Source organism: Azolla caroliniana, unplaced genomic scaffold, assembly GCF_043228905.1.
Source record: "Azolla caroliniana isolate FFs.n. ecotype wild unplaced genomic scaffold, voAzoCaro1.0.p SCAF_7, whole genome shotgun sequence".
NCBI classification, from domain to species: Eukaryota; Viridiplantae; Streptophyta; class Polypodiopsida; order Salviniales; family Salviniaceae; genus Azolla; species Azolla caroliniana.
This window is the reverse complement of record NW_028230442.1, coordinates 457,673-482,197: the sequence shown is the minus strand read 5'-3', so window position 1 is coordinate 482,197 and position 24,525 is coordinate 457,673. Positions and strand designations below refer to the sequence as shown.

At 42.5% G+C, this 24,525-nt stretch overlaps 1 protein-coding gene across 1 annotated transcript in view; it reads right to left on the bottom strand.

Annotated features, from left to right (window-relative positions):
• Positions 1-20,826, bottom strand: part of LOC147861409 (MLO-like protein 7) — a 41,942-nt gene extending 21,116 nt beyond the window's left edge. Inside the window, exons 1-10 of the mRNA XM_087322374.1 lie at positions 20,794-20,826; positions 20,539-20,596; positions 20,147-20,307; positions 19,871-19,988; positions 19,677-19,681; positions 18,585-18,659; positions 18,324-18,418; positions 18,158-18,207; positions 17,527-17,567; positions 17,230-17,403 (exon numbers count right to left, since the gene is read on the bottom strand). Coding sequence (XP_087178500.1) covers positions 17,230-17,403; positions 17,527-17,567; positions 18,158-18,207; positions 18,324-18,418; positions 18,585-18,659; positions 19,677-19,681; positions 19,871-19,988; positions 20,147-20,307; positions 20,539-20,596; positions 20,794-20,826 — 810 coding nt within the window. The remainder of the gene's footprint in view (positions 1-17,229; positions 17,404-17,526; positions 17,568-18,157; positions 18,208-18,323; positions 18,419-18,584; positions 18,660-19,676; positions 19,682-19,870; positions 19,989-20,146; positions 20,308-20,538; positions 20,597-20,793) is intronic.
• Between the last annotated feature and the right edge of the window lie 3,699 nt (positions 20,827-24,525).

The window sequence follows — 24,525 nt, the reverse complement described above, 5'->3', positions numbered from 1 at the left end:
CTTGCTTCTTGTATCATTCACCAACGAGACTAAGATCCAAGGATAAATCATGATGTAGCTCTTCTAAAACATGGGCGTGACCCCCCGCCAAAGGTTCACAGAAGTGGTAGGGAGGGAAATGTTGAAGCGAGGATGTAAACCATAGATTGCAAAGAAGGGAGCGATGCCAGTCGATGTATGGAGAGAATTATTGTAGACGAATTCCAGGAGTGAAAGTAAGTTGACTCAATCATCTTGTTGGTAACTAACTTAGCACCAAAGATACTGTTCAAGGATTTGGTTGACACGCTCTGTTTGCCCATTAGTTTGGGGGTGATAGGCGGAGGAAAACTTGACAGAGATGCCTAAAGTTTGTAGCAGGCGCTACGAGAAGTGAGAGACAAAACGGGGTCCACGATCGGAGATGATATCGTCGGGGAGTCCATGCAAGCGGACCACATTGTTGAGGAGTAGATGTGTCATTCCTTCGCCGGAAATGGTTTTGGAGCAAGGAGTGAAGTGAGCCGTCTTTGTAAACCGATCGGCTATGACCAACACCGAGTCATAGCCATTGACCAAGGGTAGATCAGTTATCAGGTCCATAGAGATAAAGGCCCAGGGACGACTAGGGCATGGAAGCGACTGGAGTAAGTCGTATGGCCAATGATGAGCGGCTTTGGAGCAAGCACAAACCTCACAACTTTGTTGGGATACAGGTCCCTCCGGATGGAAAGGGAGAAGAACAGTGCCGACGAACAAACTAGGCCGACAGGCCGAGGCCGACCCGGTATGAACCGGATGGGGAGTACCCGACTGCGGAGAGTCGGATGGTGCAGGCCCGGTATGAACCGGATGGGGAGTACCCGACTGCGGAGAGTCAGATGGTGCAGGCCCGGTATGAACCGGAGGAAGAGACATATTCGTAAATATGTTTCTGAGAGCCCATCGAGGCTACATTTGTAAATAGCCGAAAAGTCATATTAGTTTAAATATGACTTAGGGCAAACCTTTAGTGTGTGTGATTTCAATTGTTGTTATTCTTTCTTGTTGGTGCAAGAAGATAGAGAAGAGCGCGTAACTGTACAGAGAGAGAGAGACGAGGTCGTTGCCTCTGTTGTAACCGCCGCCTGTGGCGAAGATCTGAGAGCACGAGGTCGTTGCCTCAGTGATCTCACTGTTGTACATTCCTACATAGTGACAGTTTGCAGCCTGTGGGCTGCGGTGGTTTTTCCCTTATTTTGGGGTTTTCCACGTAAACCTCCTGTGTACCATTTCTCCCCTTTGTGTCGCGTTACATTACCTATTTTTCTGTGTATGAAAAGAATCTCGGTTGTGGCCGAACGTCGGACATAAGGAACGTCGAGTTTCCATCACTCTTGATGTATTCTTTGACCAACTTCCATGGTTGTGGCGACCAGTACCTCCGAGAGATTAGCTCGATGGTTTTTGCGACCCCACAAGTGGGTCATCGTGGCACTCCCGCAACACCCGAGTGCGACACGGGCTCTCTGGGACATATAAGAGATGATCGTGGTATAGCAAACCATCTTGTATGGTGAAGTGGTCAAGGTCCTACCTTTTGGTCTCCTTGGAGGGGTGTTGCAGACGATCTCGAATCCCATTGGTGAACGCATCGATCGTCGATGCATCGGTGATCTATTGGAGTAATGAATCATCCTGCAACATACAAGTGGCAAAAAGATGCAATTGGTCAGGTTTCAACAAGCATCTAGATTGTGCAAGGTCAGCTTGATGAGAAAGGGCATCGGCCTTCCCATGTTGCCCATTAGGTCGAAATACGATCTCAAAATCGTAGTCAGCGAGAAATGTCAACCAATGGGCGTGCATTCGATTCAAAGTGTGAGTGGTAGAAAAATAAACTAAATTTTTATGATCAGTCACTACCTAGACACGATGTTTTGCGCAGCCAAGTAGGGTCGCCATTCTTCAAAGGCGGCCATGATAGCAGCCAGCTCCTTGTCGTATATGGGATAATTGATTTCGGATGCTGTGAATTTTCGGAAGTAGTAAGTCATTGGGTGCATTAGGTTGGTGTCATCTCCCTCGGATAAGATGGCACCAATGGCGAAGTTCGAGGCATCGGTTTCGACTTGGAAGGGTTTTGTGGGGTCGGCATGTAGCAGCACCGGGGTAGTGATGAATACATATTTGAGTGAGTCGAACGCATTTTGTGCCGTTCAGGTCCATAAAAAAGGAGCACCTTTGCGGGTGAGGGCAATAAGAGGTTGTGCTAGGGTGGAAAACCCCTTGATGAAGTGACGGTAAAAATTTGCGAAGCCGAGGAAGGATTGCACATCTTTAAGTTGACTTGGAGTCGCCCACTCCCGAATGACAGAGACCTTCTTCATATCCATGGTAGTGCCAATGGGCGAGATGATGTAGCCTAGGAATTCGATCGAGGTACGGTCGAACTCACATTTCTCGCCTTTGGTATAAAGGTCGTGCTCGCGAAGTTTGGCAAGAACTAATAGGACTTGGAGAGTGTGCTCCTCCATGTTTGGCGAAAAAATCAGAATATCATCGAGGTAAATGACAAGAAAATGATCGAGATATTCCCGGAATATATCGTTCATCAGATGTTGAAAAACTGTTGGGGCATTAGTAAGACCAAAAGGCATTACCTTGTATTCGAAATGCCCATACCGTGTTCGGAATGCGGTTTTCCATTCATCCCCCCGCTTGATGCGTACTAGATTGTATGCTCCACACAGATCAACTTTGGAGAAGACACGCGCAACGCAGAGCCGGTCAAGGAGTTCTGGGATCGGCGGTAGCGGATAACGGTTGCGCACAGTAAGTTTGTTGAGACCCTGGTAGTCGACGCATAAGCGTAGAGAGCCATCCTTCTTCTTCACGAATAATATGGGGGGCCTGGCCGGTAACTTAGAAGGTTGAATAAATCCTTTCTCGAGGTTCTCATTGAGATACACACAAAGGGCCTTCATCTCTGGTGCAGACAACGCATATAGAGAACCAAAGGGTGGACACACACCTTCTTGAAGATCAAGCGGACAGTCGTAGAGCTAGTGTTTGAGCAAACAATCTACATTACATTTCTCAAATACTTCGGAGAAGTATTTGTATTTGTCGGGAATAAGGTGGAGTGTGTTAGAAACGGCACCACAAACGACCCCATTCTCGACCGAGGGTGGGGTGGCCGAGTCGGAATCGATCTTCTCCGAAGGATGTGAAACTGAATTGACCTTCATAGTTCTCTACGAGCATCCTGGCTCGCTAAATTTGATTGAGCGATTGCACCAATCCACTATTGGATTGTACGCCTCCAACTACGTTAGTCTTAAGACGATTGGATGTCGAGGAGATGCGATGAGGTAAAAGGGGAGCTCCTCCTTGTCGAAATTCCGTGCTCGGCCACAACCGAGGAACTGGATCGATTCACAGAAAACGGGAAATACAACAATGCACGAAAACAATAGAGAGAAGGGTACACTGGATGTTTTACGTGGAAAAACCCTAAATGGGAAAAACCACGGGAGTGCAAGACTCCAACTATCACTATACGCGGGAATGTACAATGGCGAGCTGCAAGGCGACGACCTTGAGCTCACTGTCCTCGCCACAGGCGGCGGTATTACACAGAGGCGTCGACCTCTTCCTTCCTCTTTCTCTCTCACTCTCTCTCGGCTGCTCTCACTTCGCTCCCTCTTAGTGGAAAACAGAAAAATGAGCAACAACATAAACTGTTTGCCCTAAGTCATATTTATACACATATGACTTTCGGGCTATTTACAAATATAGCCTCAAGGGCTCTTGGCAAACATATTCACAAATATGTCCCCGCATCCGGATCTCCCTCCGGGTACATTCGTCATCCGGCTCCGTAACCGGGGTCTTCAGCATCCGGCTCCGTAGCCGGGGTATTCATCATCCGGCTCCGTAGCCGGGGTCTTCATCATCCGGCACCGTAGCCGGGGTCTTCATCATCCGGCTCCGTAGCCGGGGTCTTCATCATCCGGCACCGTAACCGCAACCGGGCTTGCCGTCATTCATCTCCGGACATCCCATCCGGAGGGACCGAAATCCCAACAAACTCCCCCTTCACTTCGGCATGGGATGTCTCTCCAATCCGACCCTCTTCCGGCACGCTTCCAGCTTGTCGGGTGTGAGCACTTTGGTCAGCATATCTGACCCGTTCTCTTCCGTGTGGATCTTCGTCAGCATGAACTCCTGGTCTTCTATCCTTTCCCGGATCCAGTGATATCTTCGCTGGATGTGCTTCGTCCGGGAGTGATAGGCCGCGTTCTTCGCAAGGTGGATGGCACTCTGACTGTCGCAGTAGAGTCGGTACTCCTCTTGCCGGATACCGAGCTCTCTAATGAAGTCCTTCATCCATATTATTTCCTTGCCGGCTTCAACAGCCGCCATGTACTCCGCCTCCGTGGTTGACAACGCAACCGTCTTCTGCAGCCTCGACTGCCACGAAACAGCTCCCCCTGCATACGTCATCACATACCCTGATGTGGACCGGCTGGTATCTTCATCAGCCGACATATCCGAATCGGTAAAGCCGTCGAGTTCGGGCTTACCGGAGCCGAATCGGAGGCACACGTTTGCCGTGCCCTTCAGGTATCGGAGTATCCACTTGACCGCGTTCCAGTGGTCTTTGCCGGGATTGCTCATGTACCGGCTCACCACTCCGACTGCGTATCCTATGTCCGGTCTTGTACACACCATTGCGTACATCAAGCTTCCGACGGCAGAGGCATATGGTACTTTCATCATGTCCTCCTTCTCAGCCTTTGTCTTGGGGCTCTGCTTGCTGGACAACTTGCAGTTTGCCGGGAGGGTTGACCCGACCGGTCTTGCTTCCGACATGTTGAACCGGTGAAGCACCTTTGTCACGTACTTCTCCTGTGACAGCCACAACTGCTTCTTCTTCTGGTCCCGGATGATGTGCATCCCTAGTATTTGCCTCGCCGGACCCAGGTCCTTCATTGAGAAGGTTCGGTGAAGAGCCTTCTTCAGCATCCGTATCTTGACCTGGTCCCGTCCGACGATCAACATGTCGTCCACGTATAGGAGGAGTATTAGAAAGTCTCCTCCTTCGAACTTCTTCACAAACACGCAGTGATCGGACTGCGTTTTGTGGTACCCTTCGTCGGTCATGAAGGAGTCGAACTTCCGGTACCATTGCCGGGGAGCCTGCTTCAGTCCGTAAAGGCTCTTCTTCAACCGGCATACCAGGTGCTCCTTCCCTTTCTTCTCGAATCCTTCCGGTTGCTGCATGTAGATCTCTTCTTCGAGGTCACCGTGAAGGAATGTCGTCTTCACGTCCATCTGTTCTACCTCGAGGTCCATGCTTGCCGCTATGCTCAGCACCGTCCGGATGGAGGTCATCTTCACTACCGGGGCAAATATCTCGTCGAAGTCGACGCCCTTCTTCTGCTGAAACCCCTTCACCACGATCCTGGCTTTGTATCTCGGGGGGTTTCCGGCATCTCCCGGTTTCAGCTTGAACACCCACTTGTTTCGAAGTGCCCGCTTTCCTTTCGGCAACTCCACAAGTTCATATGTGTGGTTCTCATGCAGGGAATCCATCTCGTCCTGCATGGCACTCAACCACCTGCGGCTCTGGGTGTCATGCTTTGCTTCTTCAAAGCTCTCCGGCTCCCCCTCGTCGGTTAGCAGCACGTGCTCTGGTTCCGGAAATCTCCGGGGGGCCCTTCTCTCTCTTAGAGGATATCTCCGTTCCGGAGCTTCGGTAACCGGTTCTTCCGATTCTTCTTCATCCGAATCCATTTCGGGATCGGGGCCGGTTCCGGTATCATTTTCATCTTCTTCGGCCGGTTCTGTTTCTTCACCGTCTTCGGCCGGATCCTCGAGAGCTAACCGGTCCCTTGCCGGTCGGGACTGCTCCTCGTAGAGTTTATCCTCACTGGTCGACTTGGAGCTCTTCATCTTCTTCTCCGACTCCCAGTCGGCGAGTGTCTTGTTCTCCATGAAGATGATATCTCGACTCCTGAATATCTTCTTGTCGACCGGGTCCCATACTCGGTAGCCGAACTCGTCGTCGCCGTAACCGAGGAATATGCATGGCCGGGTCTTTGGATCTAGCTTTCCTCTCCGGTCCTTTGCCACATGCACGTATGCGAGACACCCGAACACCTTCAGATGCCGGTAGGACACTTCCTTACCGGTCCACACTTTCTGCGGCGTGTCTCCGTCCAAAGGTACTGAGGGTGATCTATTTATCACATACGTCGCCGTCGACATTGCCTCAGCCCAAAACCCCTTGGGTAATTTCGCATGCGCCAGCATACTCCGGACCCTCTCCATTATGGTCCGGTTCATCCTCTCGGCCAGCCCGTTCAGTTCCGGCGTCTTCGGCACAGTAAACTCGAGCCGGATCCCCTTCGAGCGACAGTACTCCTGGAACTGCCCCCGGTATTCCCCTCCGTTATCCGCTCGTATCGCTTTCAGCTTCTTGCCGGATTCTCTTTCCACTCTCGCGTGGAGTTCTTTGAAGACGGACAACACTTGGTCCTTTGTCTTCATCGGTGCCGTCCACAGTCTTCGGCTATGATCATCTATGAATGTTACGAAGTACTGGGCTCCGCCATGTGACTTCGTTTCTACCTGACACACATCGGTGTGCACCAACTCCAATGGTGCGCTACGTCTCGTCGGTGGCCTTGAGTGGAAGGAGGTTCGGTTCTGCTTACCGGCCAGGCAATCGGTGCACTTTTCCAGGTGCACATGCTTCACTGGGATAAGGTTGTCTTCTGCAAGCCTCTTCATCCCCTTCTCACTCATGTGGCACAGTCTTTTGTGCCACAGCTCACCGGCAGTGTCGGCTGCCACATTCAGCTCTTCCGAACATAGCCGGGAGTTCATCAGGTACAGTGTGTTGACCTTCCGGGCCCGAGCCACTATCAGGCTCCCCTTGCTGAACTTCATGACACCGTTCCGGATGCTACCCGTGTAGCCTTCATCATCTAGCCTCCCGGCCGAGATCAGGTTCAATCGGACCTCCGGAACGTGTCGCACATCCTTCAGCAGCATCTTGCATCCGGTTGATGTCATCAGCCACACGTCTCCTATGCCGGCAATCCGGCATGTGCCTTCATTTCCCATCCGGACACAGCCATGCTCACCGGCTGTGTAGGATGAGAAGTATTTCTTCTCCGGGGTCAGGTGGAACGACGCTCCGGAATCGACCACCCAGGTCATCTCTACACCGGCAAGGTTCAGCTCCCTCTCTTCGGTAATGAGCATTATCTCTTCTTCACTTGCCGTGAGTGCCGTCGTTCCTTTCCGGTCCTGCCCTCGCCGATCCGGACCTCTCCGGTCCGTGGCTCCCCGGTATGCACCGTTTCTCTCCGGTGACTTCTTCGAATCGGTGTCGTCGGCTCCGTTGTCCTTTCGGTAATGCCGACAATTCTTCCGGAAGTGCCCCGGCTTCCCACAGTGGAAGCATGTGGGCCTTCCTCTTGACTGCGACCGGGTCCCCGACTTCTCCCGTCTTTGCGGACTCCGGTTCCATTGTCTTCCCCGATCCGATTCGGTAAGCAGCGCCTTCGAGTCGGAGGCCGGTTCTTTATCTCTCCGACGCGCTTCTTCGTTCAAAATGCTTGTCTTTACCGTTTGTAGAGACAAGTTATCTTCGGTGCAGGAGGTGCTGAGAGTCACCACCAAGTTCTCCCAGCTTTCCGGCAATTTACACATCAGAATGATGGCTTGCATTGCATCCTCCAACGGGAACTTGATCGCCGCAAGCTGGTTCACGAATCCCATGAACGTGCTTACGTGTTCCACCATACTCTCGCCGTCCCGATACTTGAGGTTCACTATCTTTCTCATCAGGGAGGTTCGGTTCAACGCATTCTTCCTCTCGTAGAGGCCCGACAGCTTCCTCCACATCTCATATGCGTTGGTGTCGTTCGCCACGTGTTGTAGAACGCTCACGTCGACGTATTGCCGAATGGTTGCAACGGCTTTCCGGTTCAGAAGCCTCCACTCCGTCTCAAGTACCCCCTTGGGTATTTCCGACCTGTCGATCGGTTCATACAGGTCCCGAACAATGAGCAGATCCTCCATCTTTATCTTCCAGTCGGCGTAGTTCTGCGCATTCAGCACCATCATCCCCGGCTGCCCGCTGCTGCCGCCTTCCATTTTCTGTGTTACCGTCGCTCTGATACCACTTTGTCGAAATTCCGTGCTCGGCCACAACCGAGGAACTGGATCGATTCACAGAAAACGGGAAATACAACAATGCACGAAAACAATAGAGAGAAGGGTACACTGGATGTTTTACGTGGAAAAACCCTAAATGGGAAAAACCACGGGAGTGCAAGACTCCAACTATCACTATACGCGGGAATGTACAATGGCGAGCTGCAAGGCGACGACCTTGAGCTCACTGTCCTCGCCACAGGCGGCGGTATTACACAGAGGCGTCGACCTCTTCCTTCCTCTTTCTCTCTCACTCTCTCTCGGCTGCTCTCACTTCGCTCCCTCTTAGTGGAAAACAGAAAAATGAGCAACAACATAAACTGTTTGCCCTAAGTCATATTTATACACATATGACTTTCGGGCTATTTACAAATATAGCCTCAAGGGCTCTTGGCAAACATATTCACAAATATGTCCCCGCATCCGGATCTCCCTCCGGGTACATTCGTCATCCGGCTCCGTAACCGGGGTCTTCAGCATCCGGCTCCGTAGCCGGGGTATTCATCATCCGGCTCCGTAGCCGGGGTCTTCATCATCCGGCACCGTAGCCGGGGTCTTCATCATCCGGCTCCGTAGCCGGGGTCTTCATCATCCGGCACCGTAACCGCAACCGGGCTTGCCGTCATTCATCTCCGGACATCCCATCCGGAGGGACCGAAATCCCAACACTCCTGGTGTGAGCCCACATGAATCCCTAATGGCATCATAGTTTTGAGTAATTGCTCCTGACGAGAGGACACACCCGTTGTTGGCTTCAATGAGAATGAGTTTTGAGAGGCAAATGACGGCTCCACCATGTGCTTGGCGAACGCGACGTCGATGACGCAAGAAGACGCCCTAGAATCTAGTAAAGCGACACACTAAATGGACCTGGAGTTAAAAGAAAGCCATACCTCCAATCTGAAACTGCCTGATGGTCCGGCAATGGAACCAAGAGAATCTGGGTGACGGGAGACATCCAACTGCATGGCTCCTACTGTAACCGAACAATGTCATTTTCCGGATGTTGGGGCCCGTTAGGTCGATGGAATTGTGGACGATTAGGTCTAGGAAAATGGCGAAGGAGATGACCTAAGGGACCACAATACATGCACAAGCCATTAGCCCGCCGATATTGTCATTCGACATGAGTCAATGGCCGAAATCGGGCTTGATCAATTTCCATGGGGATTGGAGCCTCTACCAAAGTAGGGGAGCATGATGCAGTCGGCGGGAATGATACTTGGGGATGTACTACCGGGGCGTGTCGTGGAAGTGAATGAGTCCCCCAAGTCCCACGCTCTTCCTGACGAAATTCAAAAACATGATTGTCACAATGGACTGATTGTGAGATCGCTTGGGATAATGAGGTGAGCTCGGGAAAGTTCAAGAGAAGATTCTTCACATTGCTCCGAAGCCCCGCCGAAAATGATCAACTAAGGCTTTGTTATAGGTTTTAGGGTTAGGGTTAACATTTATGATAATCAGACGATTGATGATAAAGATAGACATGGTGGGTGTGATGACGATGGAGAGTATGATGGTGAGAGAGATCATGACGATGTTGACAAGTGATTGAGAAGCATTACGGGATGGGGGGTGGTGCCTAGAATGGCTCCACCCCCCTCCCAAGGGGGTTCAACGTAAGGGGGACGAGAGAGATTGAGAGAGAAATGGTTATTGTTGTATTCATTCATTCCCCATAAGGGGTTAAATAGGTACAAAGGGGTAGATCCACAAGGGTGCAAGCCCCTTGGGCATTCACACCTCTTTGTATCCACCACACTCACACTTACATTCACACTCATAATCGTATAAGATTACACATACATATCAACACATTACATCTTTCACCCTCACTTATCACACTTATCCATCACACGTATGTCTCGTATAGTAACAGGCTTGATCATCCTAGTTGATGTCACATGCTAGTTGTTGGAATTCTGAAGCATAAACAGAAGTTGCGTGCGAACCTTGTTCAAGGGCATAAATCTTGGTGAGATTTGTATGTCGTCGGTCTGTCTCTCCAAATGTGACCTCTAACTCGGCGAGGAAGGTGGGAAAGTCCTCCAATAGAGGTGAAGAAGTTTCTACTAATGGTGCAAACCAAGCTTGGGCCGGACCGGAGAGGAGGGTGTCCACAAGGCCAACTTGTCCAAGATCATATGAATATCATTGAGTTTGTAGTCGAATGAAAAGACAAATTTGGTTGATGAACTCCCGAAAACATGACCTCATTCCATCAAATTTTTCTGGGAGGCTAACCTTAGGCTCAAGAAGATGAGAAGAATCGAGGCTAGATGTTGGTGGAAGGTTGGGCTCCGGGCTCAGTTGCGGTGGGAGACTCCGCGGGTTGTGAGTATAGGGAGGCACCTACTTGAAGTTCTCGTAAAGAATCCCGAAGAGCTACATTTTCAAGCTGGAGTTGTTGTAAGGCTGTCATTATTTGGCTTAAGTCAATAATTGGGTCGGGCATAGCTATGGCTAATGAGAGGGAGAGCTAGAGGATGGAAGGTGAACAAACTGTCACAGATAGATCATAAGCTCAAGAGACTAGAAAGAAGATAACCAAATGGATGGGTGGTATTAACTGAAAGCCTCCATAACTGGTCTTGTTCAGCTTGAATTCCTTCAAGGTGATCTCAACTATTTATACAAAGCGGCATGCATACCTATTGCACACATGTGATACAATAGAGCATGTAAGTATGCATGCATGTGCCAAGTGTAAATAATACAAGGGAGAAACAATGTGCATGATGCTAGCTAAAAACTACAACGAGCAATTATACACATGATTGTATACTAGATATAACACGTTCGCGTTCACAAGTGGAAGGCTTGCGCATTCCACTTGTAGATTCTTCTTGAAAATATCCAAACATACCCTCTCTACAAAAATTGGATGCACTAGTATCACATGTTCCACAACTTGATTAGAAATTGCAAAATTAAAAAAACATGATAGGTCTCCTAGTGGAGAACATTTGAAATTCACTTAAGTTTGGATGTGTTAATATGTTAATGCTATTATAATAAAGTTCAACAATGGCTCAAAATCACATTATTGTGCGACATGACAAACACTCAAATAAAGACTTATATTTTTTTGGTAAGTTTTACAAAATTATGAGGTGTACTTGTAAATATACTAATAAAAATTAGTTATAATTTATACTTTGACCCATATACTCATATGTGTATAATTATAGACAATGTAAGATAATGAACTTTAGGATAATGTGATTGAAATAACAAACTTATTAAGGCTTTCAATACTTGTATTTAAAGTAGATCTACTCTATTCCTTAGGTCATTCAGATGGGATCGAACTCAGAAGGATAACACTAGTGGGACAATGTAAGATAGTGAACTTTAGGATAATGTGATCGAAATAACAAACCTATTATAGTTTTCAATACTTGTATTTAAAGTTGATCTAATCTATTCCTTAGGTGATTCGCATAGGATCAAACTCTGAAGGATAACGCGGTTGTAACTACAAGTGTATAAAACATGTGGATATTGATGAGAGTTGTGATCCAATCTCGTACGTGATTCGCATGGGATCAAACTCCGAAGGATAACACTAGTGGAACTACAAGCGTATAAAACATGTGGATATTCCTGAGAGGTGTGCTCCAAGGTCGTGCAACTAATGGAGTATATTCTTCTTTGGAAAAAAAAAAAGAAAAAAAAGGGTAAGGATGATTTTCAAGTTGGCACAATTCCATAAGACTACCCATCTAAGACCGTAAATCCCCTCCCTCTCAAAAATATAGCTTAATACATGTCCTATATCTTCGCAATCTATACCAATGCACTTTGAACATTAGGAACGGGGCACGTCCGATTACCTATCAATTGTCTCATTAACAATGCAAGTTTTGGATTTATAAAACTTTCAAGAGTACATTTTCATGAGATCCATCAACATTGAAGGAGATGGAAAAGTGTGTTACATTGTTAGACATTCAATCCTTGGATCGTGTATCAAATTTCGGTGTCGTTCCACCCAATGGCACCATCCTCTAAGGAGTAATGCATGGTAAGTTGAGAGTCGAGACTATCCTTTGGTTTCTAGAAATTAAATGTCATTGGACTCTCGGGTTTACGTATAAATTATATTTCAAGGTAAATTTCAAGGCTCGTCTACTCAACATGCATGGGACAAGATAGTTGTCATCCAAGTACCTAATTAAAAACTCTAGCAATACATGACAATAAGGCTAACCCTTTTCTCTATATATAATTATTATGAAAATATATGCTTGTGCGTGGAATCTTAAGTTGAAACCAATGCATACATTGGGAAAATACATTTTGCATACCTGTGAAACCAATGTATAAATTGGGAGTGTAACAAAGCGACACACGATCAATGAGATGACACTAAAAGAAAAGATCGCCTAATGTGATAATAAGTTTAAATTCACAACTTTTACTACGAAAAAATGGGCATTTCTCGCTCTAAAATCTTACTCTAATAATAGACTTATTATGATTGAATAAGTTTCATGGAATAAAGAAGAGTCTTCATTTTTCGAGAAAGTGACCTAAAAAATGAGAGCAAGAAAAGTTAATATTAATAAGAGGTATCATACATACATATACGTATGTATGTATGTGTAATGTATGTATGCATGTAGAGATATAGATATAGATATATGAAAGTATAGGTCAAGTATTAAAATTCCATCTCTTACAAAGCCCCATATGTTTTTTTTTCTTTTTTTTTTCAAAAAAGAATAAATACTCCTTTAGTTAAAATATACATAAAACTCGATCCCTTTCTTGGGAAGGCCGAGCCAAGACTATCCTATCCTACACAAGAGATCTTGCGTATTTATCTTACACTTTCACATATGGCTCTAGCCATCCTTTCATGCACATCACCTACATTCACTATCCCACATGCCATGTCTTTCACGCCCCTCGTTCATCTAATAAGAGGGGGGAACAACCATTTGGGTACTTCATACTTCCATAGTATATCCATTCCATTTGTTGCGGCCATCGGTGTAGTACACCATCACTTTCGAAAATTCAGCCTCATTAGTTCTACAACATCATTCGTACCATCAATCCACTCATATTGAGCTCTTAGTGTAGTTATTAATGTGTGCCAGATTAGCTTAATCGATTCAACAGGGGGGGTGTTTGTGTGCTGAAAATACCCTTGTACACCTTGCTGTCCATATATACCATATAGTAATGGAGGCAAGTAACATCCAAATATCTCCAAGTTTTTGATTCTATGCACAAGTTGTAGGTACCCTGTTGTCAGTGATCAACCACACAATGCCATTCTCCCCTCTGTACTTAGCATCGCATGTGCCATCGTATTTCGCCACATCATCCTTAACACAAATCCAGCAAGCATGTCCCCAGTTGAGGGTGAACAAACTAGAGGCATGGCAAAGCAAACATAGTGACCTTCCCCATACAACCACTGCCTCGCAACATTCCCATAGACAATGGGAAATGCTTTCTATCTGTCCACAAGCAATGCATCTAGGGTCTACATTGGGGCCTTTACCCCATGTCCCTACCGGCAAGGCTTTATGTGCAATAAGCCATAAACACATCATTATCTTGCGGTCATATTTGTCATGCCATATCATTCTCCAAAATTTATCTAGTTTCATCTCACTAATGTCATCCTGTATCCAAAATTTCCTTGTTGCAATCTTGTCGTGTTCTTGTTCTAGAATAATTTGCCTCCCAATCTTCGTGTTATACCTGAAATTTTGAACCAACTTTTCCCCATTAGTTCGTCCTTGAGTTCTCCAACAATACATCGTTGGGTCCCATGATAACCAATCCAAATGCCCTTGTATAGGCCAACACATTGTCGCCGGTGTGATTTTCGTTGGTTTAGGGTCAATAATCATATTCTTGCCATTTTTTGCGATTAGCCTAATCGGCCTTTCTATTTGAAAGGCTAGTTGCTCAACTCTTACCATGTCGTGCTCTAGTTTGTAGTAGAATACCTCATTTGATTCTACTTTCATTCCCTTAATGCCAATTAAACAATTCTCGGCATCTATAAGTTTTGTCCACGCAATTTCAGAGGTTGGTACTTCTTTCTTGTCCGCGGTATTCCTGTAGCATGCAATGGCATCTGTAATTCTCTTGAGCATGCCTTTACCACTGCTTATTCTCCATAGTCTAGCCTTTTGAGTGCCCACCTCATTGGACAAAAACCTCTCCCACTCCACTAATGCATTCCCTTGGGCGTTGATTAACTCAACCCATTTGAAACCTGCTTTTTGGCCTATCATCAGCCCATCCATATCTCTAATCAATGGGTTCCATACAATTGGCATGTACATCCGCGCATATGCATAATTTCTCCACCTACATGTGATCCCCTTTCTGATTTCTTGCCATGCTTTCATAATTCCAATAGAACAGCTACTCTGCATACTTCCCCAATATTTGGGTCTCATTTCAGGTACAAAGCCCCAAAATGGGTTGCTTGGCCAGCGTCCACCTTGTCTCGGCAACCACATCTTCCATCTAAGTCACCATAGAACTTTCCAAGGTGCTTCAGGAGGTTGTAGGCTCCTAACCACTAGTTTGCCTAGCAAGGCCTTCGTTTGCACCACGGGATCTATCAATCCCACCACCCCTTCACTTTTCCTTTTTATAACCGTGGTCCAAGCAACCTTTGCACATGCCTGTTTTTCCTCTGTGCCCCCCCATAAGAAATTTCTGATAACCCTTTTTATCAATTTCATCGACTTGGGCACAATTATCCAGCATGTGGCAGTATGCCAAATAGTGGCCATTAGAATCTGATTTGCAATCACAATCATGCCCGCAAAGGATAGTTTTCTTGCATTCCACCATATTAACTTCACTTTTATTTTGTCCACAAGTAGATTGTAATGTTCTGCTTGATCGATGTCCATACCAATTTTGAAGCCCAAGTATCTAATAGCTTCTCCTTTCCTCAACCATCTAAAATTGGGGTCGTGGTGATTGTGATTGCATTTTGCATCCATTAATACAATTGGGAAATATTGATAATAATAATAAAAGTTGTAAACACTACAAATTCAACAAAAAGTATAACATACTCAGGTGGAAATTTGGGAAATTTAAGAAACTTCTTCTAAATAAGAATTTATGTGAAACTCTTTCATATTAGAACCAATATCAGTTAATAATACATCAAATTAAAGAATACTTATTTAAAGGCATCCATCCTAATTTATGGTTTTATACCATGAAGATAAAGATGGATAACATTGTTAATTTTACTTTAGTTTGGAGTACACAAATCACAAATTCTTGATTGTGTATGTAAATGTTGAGAAATTATTTGATTACATCTAATGGAGTTTTGTGGAAACTACATTGAACAATATGGGTTTAGCCTTAGAATGTTAAATGTTCTTTATTAGTTGTATACCAATAGCTCCACTGCATATATGTTTAATTGAGAAGTCATCAAATTATGGATATTTTGTAATTTTTTAAGGCAAGATTGTTCTATGCAATTTCCATCCTTTCATTGTTATTACATGTGTATAGTCTTATGAAATTCAAACCATTACATTGATTGCAATTTCCCAATGCAAGGATTTGTATAGCTCGAGCTTACCCTTGAGTTCATATGATTGGCATTCACAAGTCATCAAATTATGGATATTTTGTAATTTTTTAAGGCAAGGTTGTTCTATGCAATTTCCATCCTTTCGTTGTTATTACATGTGTATAGTTTTATGAAATTCAAACAATTACATTGATTGGAATTTCCCAATGCGAGGATTTGTATACCTCGAGCTTACTCTTGAGTTCATATGATTGGCATTCACAAGTCTAGCTTAGGGAATATGACTAGCCCAAGTAGATGTCCATTTGGTTGCAAGAAAATAGCAAGATAGGTTTTACAAAGAGATGAATTACTATCTAGAACATAACCAACAATGCAATCAATATTGGAGGGTTATTGACAATATTGCTTATCTATTATTGAGCGGATCAATGTTAGGATTCAAGCATACTTGAAGAGGTTTAAGACTTCGATTCAAGCAAAATTATGCACACCTCAACTTTTTGTTGAATTAAAATTACTTGATTGAAAGGAGCGCGTGTGGGCTAGGTCTCTTGTGGAGAAAGAAGACAACTATTATGTTTGTACATCTAAAATCTCCTATATTTGGGGGTTTGAGAAGTCTCTTATTTGGGACTATGTCTTTAGCAAGTTTAATTGTCGTATGAGGGTCTCTCTTTAACACCAAATTTGGAAAAAAAAAATGGAAGTTAGTTCCATCAATCTTTGTTGGAATGGAAAAGAAACACATGCATGTCGATGGTATCTCCATGAGATTCAATAGTCTCCTTTCAAGTTCTATTTTTAAATATAACCCTTTAACCCATGTGAAGCCATACAATGCATTCGTCATAGCTAAATGAGGTGGAAAGCTTAATCTATGATGTGGTTAGTGATGCTTGGGCATGTGCAAAGCTTTCAAGATGAAACAATGTGACATGACCTCAATATGCATGTCGTTAATAGCAAATACCACCCCTTACCCTTGCTAATTAAAACAATGATTTGTGTGGGGAAAAAAATTAAAACAATGATTCACTTCTTTCAAACTCATCCATGAGCAAAATTTTTATCCTTTTAGGGCAATCCATGACTGATTTCCAAACATGCAATCTCAAAAATCATTTAGTTGTTTGCCTAGGTATTTTCTAATCATTCATACGGTAGATATTGTTGTTACTGATACACACAAACAATAACCATAAAGACTAACACAGATACTTATAAGCAAAAAATGGTATTTGCCAAGTTATCCCACCACTTTAAGGTAACTATGTATTATGTAACTATTAATTGTTGATGTTAAATTGGTTGTTGAAAGTAGTGGTTATGCATGTTGTTGCAAAGAGCTCATCAAGTGTCAAATGTTTGTGCCAAAAGTCATAAGACATAACAAAAATCAATTTGAGATTGGTACTTTGCACACCACCTTTTACTAGTTTAGCACCATGTAGATGTACACAAAAACATATAAATGATGTGAAATTAACCTGGAAAAGTATGACGTGAATGAATTTGATGATGAGATGTGGACGCTTGAACCAAAATAAATCATTGCTTAATTTCACATCAGGCAAGCCTGCTACTACCGCATTAGCATCAAGGAATTGAATTGCCATCTTTGTGATGGTGTGCTCTAGTCTTGCACCAATTATGATGACTAGCTGGTGAATCAAGATTTACACATTAAAAAAATAAATAATCAGCCTGATAATAATATTAGATAAGATAAATGCTTCTTCTCTTAACATTTCTAATCAGAAAAGATGAGAAATATTACAACTTACAAGAAATTGTGGGATAGAAATCCAATATAATGTTGCCCAACCTGTAGTTTGCATATATAGGTTAGTTGACATACAGTTCATGCCAAAGTATGTCTGAGTAAGACATATATTATCCCCGCTATGAGAAAGTGATATATACGTGCAAATGACACAAAATGGCAAGACCACTTTATTTCTAGAGCATGGCCATCAATACTTTCTTTTAAAATTCACATGACAAACTTCTTATAACTCCACCTATAAGATATACATTTTTTCCCATTTTTCCTAGTTTTCCTATTTGCAAAGTTTAGAAATCTAACTCTAGCCTAAATGCCCTACATTGATGTCAAGAATATTGATGTAAGGTGAGATGTATGCATGTCATACCATAGTTTTGAATCCTAAACATTATCCTCACTAAGAAAATTACATTCTTGTTAAATATCTAAGTTTTTAGATTGAAGTTATGCTAAATAGTGCATTATACTACATACTTGATTGTTGAGAATCCTAATCATTATGCTTGTATGCTAACCAAAATGAGGCATGGTTAAATTTAAGGTTTTTAATACAAGTTCTACCCAATGAACCAACCCCTCATAGGATACACATTAGAGAAACATGGAGAAAGAAGGTAGAAATAACTCACCATTAACATTCACGAACATTAAGATAATGCTATAGACCCATGAAGCAGGACTATTCAATGTAAATCCATGATGAAAACAATTATCATGTGAGTAAGATGTATTATATGCCCCCATTCGAGAGCGGGGATAATTTGTAGGAAAAAACACACTACAACCACAAATTACCTCACTCCCACCACATGTTTGAAGTCATCTTCCAATGTCTTGATCACATATTTGTGGAAGTCAAATGTAGTTTGACTTGAGGTTGACACATGAGTCTATTTAATGTAGCAATGTTATGAATAGATATACAAAATAGTGATTTGTGATTAGAAAAAACTAATGCCAGAGGGGCTAAAACTTTTGATATACGTATAAATGGGCGAATTTATCATTGTTATGACATATATAGATGGATCGATAGGTAGATGATTATCGATATACCTTGATAAATCCACGTCTTAATGTTTGGAAATCCAATTCAGACGGGCTTTTGCGAAACATTCTAGTGAATGCATGCTAGAAAGTCAAGTAAATATTAGTGTCAATTACTATGTAGTAACAAAAAAGTATAGTCGATAGGTCAATGTATATACATATAAGAAAGCAAAGACAAATAACATAGAGTTCTCATAGTGCACAAGCCAAGATTGGGTTGGTAGTCTAGATGCGATGTCGTGCAAAAGTTGTTTCCTTTGAAAGACGAATATCTTCAAGTCAAGAAAATTTGAAGTTAGACCTAATACCATTAATCAATATACTCTTCATGGTTCAAACTATTGTGATCTTACCATTAAAAGATAATAACATTGGTCCACTTCTTTAAGTTGATGGAAATGATTTGGTCATACATATGTTTAATGTTTAGATTTAGTCTATAGAATCTTTGTTTAATGTTTAGATTTAGTCCATAGAATCTTTGTTCAATGTTTGTATTTGGTCATAGAATCTTTGTTCAATGTTTAAATTTAGTCCATAGAATATATGTTTCATGTTGAGATTTAGCCATAGAATCTTTGTTCAATGTTTAGATTTAGTCCATAGAATATATGTTTAATGTTTAAAAGGTTTGATCGTATTGCAATATAATCTTCAAAATAAAACTTTTTAATCCAATTTTGAATATTGTGAATTATAAAACTGGAAAGGTCTTCTGAAATTTTGAATCTCCTATTTTCTACCATTATCAAATCAGCAATGGATGCAGTGTCTATAATAATTAACATTGATGAGCTGAATGTAATAACAATTACACAAACTTGGTGGAATTCCTGGTTCTCATTGGTTTAATTATGCAGCGAAATTTCTTCTTTATAATTGCCAACAATACCATACATAATGTTTTGGATCATGTATAAACCAAGCAATATCTTTAATCCAAGCAACTTAGAAGCTAAACAGAACTAGGGAATTCGAATTAAACTCTGTAATTAATTCCTTCCTAATACATATAGAAGAAATTTGGCAAAATGATTATTACCTGAAGTCGACCGATCTTCTTTCTCTGATGCTCTCTCCTCCCATGCCCTCCACTTATTCACCTTCAACCATCAAACACCATCAAATGATTAGTGTTCATGCAACGGATAGATTAATCAACCAACTAATTTGGGGATATCATACAATTAATGTTAAGGTCCAACATGAATTAAGACATAATTAGCACCAGATCATGCAATTGTTACAAATTAATTTGATCCCTGAAAATAAGATTAAAAGAGATTTTATACCTGCCATCTTGCAGTGCCCATAGTCAGAGCACTGATGAAGACATGCAACATAACCAAGGCAAACAAGAAGATGTGAAGTTAGTGCAGGGTTTTGATTCGAGATGAAGGGCGATTCGCCCTAACAAAATCAGAAAATTTAGATCCCATGAAGGCTCACACATACTACTGAAAGATGCAGAGAAGTAATCCAAAGGCTGAAGAATCCTTTTGATTAATCTCACACATTAAATTATGCAGGAAAAATTAGAGACATTCAGTTGAATCTTGGGTGCTTACAGGGCCACATTTATCATAATCCAGATCGCTTATTTTCTTCTGTGTGTCTGCATCATTGCATTGGAGCATTATTTTGAGCCATTTGGAAGGGACACAGATTTCAGAGACAAGGTCTTCACCGGCTGTGAGAGCTAATGAGATGAAACCCACAAGCATAAGCTCTGCCATTTCAAATAACATTATAAACAAAATCACAATCTTTTCATTCATTAAATCATTGTGGATTGTGAATAAAAAAAGATTCAACCATCCAATCCATTCATTAATCCTTTTTTCGCTTCTTATTAATGCAGGGCAGACCAATTCAATTTAAAAGTAGAAAGAATTAAAGAACTCATTAGGATTTAGAGCTGAATGCAGAAGAAAAAGACAGCCAAATGCAGCTTTTTTACCTTCCTTTATCTTGTCGAGTGCTTGGCCAAGGTCCTTCTTCTTGTGTTTCTTCAAATACTATGATCACGATTCACAAGTATAAATTATTATGGAGCATTGGAAACAATTATTATGGAGCATTAATTTACAATGAATTATGATTGAATTATATATATAAAGATGGGCCATATGATCAGTATGTATGTATACAATTTAATATATTGGAATCAGAATGGATGGTGATGGTAACGGCAATGGCAATGGTAAAGGTTTACCTGTCCAAAAACAAATAATGAATCAATAATCATAGAATTATATAAAATGGGTCATATGATCAGTATGTATGTATGTAGTGTATTGTATGTACGTATGTATGTATACAATCTAATATATTGGAATCAGAATGGACGGTAATGGTAATGGTAACGATTTTCCTGTCGATTAACAAAATAAGAATTATGATTGAATTACATAAGATGGATCATACGATCAGTATGTATGTATTTATGTATGCAATTTAATATATATATATATATATATATAATGAGAATGGATGGTAATGGTAATGGTAATGGTAAAGATTTATCTGTCCAACAAATAATGAACTATGATTGAATTATATAAGATGATGGCTCATATGATCAGTATGTATGTGTGTATGTATACAATTGAGAATATTGGAGTCAGAATGGATGGTAATGGTGATTGGTGATGGTAATTAAAAGGCTTATTATTACCTTTCCGATGAGAAATATGTCCCAATCATTCAATCAATGAATAGGCTTGAGCAATATATAATTCCTGAACCCCCAGAGCATCTCCTGCACTCTGAGTACAAATTTCCAAGCAATCAGATTAATACACATAAATATATGTACATAAATTCGGTCTTTCAGTCTTCATTCCTGTCCATCTTTTTGTGCCTGTGATTCAGGTGTGAGAATCATGAACTGCTGAATGAATGAGTCATATACATACATCATACATCATATGTATACCATTACCACACAGAAATCTATCACATGATTATATATGTGATTAGTGATTTCCACGCCTGAAATTTGTGATAAGCATGTACATTATACAAGAATATCATAGTAAAACAACCGAGTTACCCATGTGGGAGGTGTTCTGGCACCATGGTCTTCTGGATGATATTATAAGTGATCGTGGTCCCCAGTTCATCTCAAACTTTTGGAGGCATATGTTCAACCTTCTTGCAAACTCTCTTCCAGTTACATCCCACGTTGTGGATCAGGTAAAGTCTTTTTGGAACTTATTAGTACATACAGTTAAAGGTGAGTATGACAGTTATAAGGGCTCTGGAAACACATCTATTCGAAAAAGAAGGAGATTTCGACGAGTTTGGTCAGCTATTCCTATAATGTTAGATGCAGGCTCTAAGGTTTGGTGGAACTAGTACCACCTCGTTGGTTGTTCCCGCCACTAGTACCATTCTTACTGCGAACAACATGAGCCAACATGGAGGAGACGGTTGCGGCATGTAGGAAGGCTATTTTAATGTATAAGGTGTTGATGACAATTGAAGATAGCCATATGGTGGATGAAGACATGAGGATGAGGGATGATGTTGTGGGTGCTGAAGTAGAGTAGTATAAGAAGGATTTTAGTGGTATGAGGCGAAATTCCTGTGATAATCGGAGACATCAAGATGGTGGATGTGGACATGAGGAAGTTGGTTTTCTGTTTTTGTGATCAGGATGATTGATGTTGGTGGGGGTTGTCACAAATTATTATGAGAAGGTGAGGATTTTTTCCACTCATTTGTTGGTTGTTAGTGTAACAGGATTTTCGAGGTAATCGGTGATATGGCAAGAAGGTCAACGAGATGCTTCAGATCAGGGCTTACTTATGAAAATGTTATGGTTCTGATAGGTTGAGGGATGATGGCGATGGAGTTTGAAGCATATTTGTCATCACAAGAGGATGAGTGTCGATGGGGTGAGGGTTGTAGTAGATCATGAGGGGAGGACAAAACATTTTTCACTTATTTTTTGTTATTTGCACAGGACCTCAGTGGATTTTAGCAGTAATAGGCGGGAATCCTGAGAGAATCGGAGATAGCGAGATGGTGGATGGGGACATGACGAAGCTGGTTTTTTGTTTTTGGGATCAGGATGAGTGATGTTGGTGTGGGGGCTGAAGCAGATTATTATGAGAAGGGGAGGAATTGTTTTTCACTCATTTTTGGTTGTTAGTACAGGATCACGGTAATCAGTGAGATGGAATAAGGTCAGTGAGATGCTCCAGATATGGGTTGAGTTAAGAAAATATTATGGTTCTCATAGGTTGCGGGATGATGGCAATGGGATTTGAAGCATGTTTGTCATGGCGAGAGGATGAATGGTGTTGGTGTGAGGGCTAAAGAAGATCATGAGGGGATGAGGAATCATTTTTCACTTATTTTGTTGTTAATTGCATAGGACATTGGTGGTATTCGGCGAGATGGTGGATGTGGATTGAATAAAGCAATTTGTCTATTTTTAGGAGTGATGGTGGGGGGGGGGGGGGGGGGGACCGAAGCAGATCATTAGGGGATGAGGAATCATTTTTCACTTATTTTGTTGTTAATTGCACAAGACATTGGTGGTATTCGGCGAGATGGTTGATGTGGACTGAATGAAGCAATTTGTCTATTCTTAAGAGTGAAGACGGTGTGGGGATCGAAGCAGATGGTGTGAGGTGTGGAGGACATAGTTCATCTTGTTTATAGGGAGATTATTACAAGTACATTTCAATTTTCATGGAGATGGACATGGTCGTTTTGATTTGGGAGATGATACATGGGGGCTATCCATGGCAGCCCATCACGTTTTACCCAAGCGTCAGGTGCATCATGGACTATTTTGGTGTCTTCAACTGTTGTGTACAAAACATTTGTCAAATAGCATCACCCTAGTGGACAGTCAAGTGATGGTGAACAACTCCAATATTGGCAGAATCAAAGGCATATATGGAGTTTTTAGTCTACTAGCCAGGGTGGACAAACCGGGCTATGTTGACTAGGATTACCACCAAGATATGTAAAGATATGTATTCTCTTGGACCACAAGAATTTGTTTATAGGTTGAGAATGGGTCTTGTTGGCAAAGGCTGAGAGAGTTTTCATGGACATAATTAGCCTTATCTTGCCAAAGGCCATCGTTTATATTTGGTCTTTTTTATAGACACTTGTGGAGTGGAAACTATTATGTACAAATTGTAGATTGCTTTTGGCATTGTTAAAATTAATACCAATGGAGTATAGTTTTTGTGGGAAAAACACACACACACACACACACACACACACAACAATTCTGAAAGTAGGCAAGGTTTTTGTGATCACTAAATACGGTGACTTGATGAGAAGATCCTTCTAGAAAATGCCTCCATTGCGTAAAAGAGTCCACTATTGCTAATAGCTCCTTATCATGAATTCCATAGTTGATTTCGGCAGCGTCAAACTTGCGTGTCAAACTGGAAAGCCACAGGATGTAGCTTTTCATCATCACCTTGTTGTGACAAAATGCTACCCAAGGCGAAATCCGACGTGTCTACCTCAATGATGAATGGTTTTTCTGGATCAACATGAGCTAGAATAGGAGCTGATGTAAATGCCATCTTAAGACTCTCAAAAACCATGTCCGCTTCTTTAGACCAAACGAACGATTGACCCATTCCTGGTAAGCTATGTGAGAGGCAGAACAAGCTTTGAGTAATCCTGTATAAACTTGCGGTAGAAATTGGCAAAGCCTAAAAAGCATTGCACATCTCGCAATTAAGCCACGGTTTCTCGGTTTGTTTCTGTTCAAACCAAACCATTGCCGATTTGTTAAATGGATCCCTTGTTAATGTTAAGGTTACGACACTTGCAAAATTGGTAGGGGCATATAGGAGATAAAGGATAAATGTGGGAGGGCATTTTATGGGAATTTGATTCCTTCCGACTGTCTGTCTGAGTGACGATGATGCCATCCATGGATGTAATCATGTATGTATGTATGTAT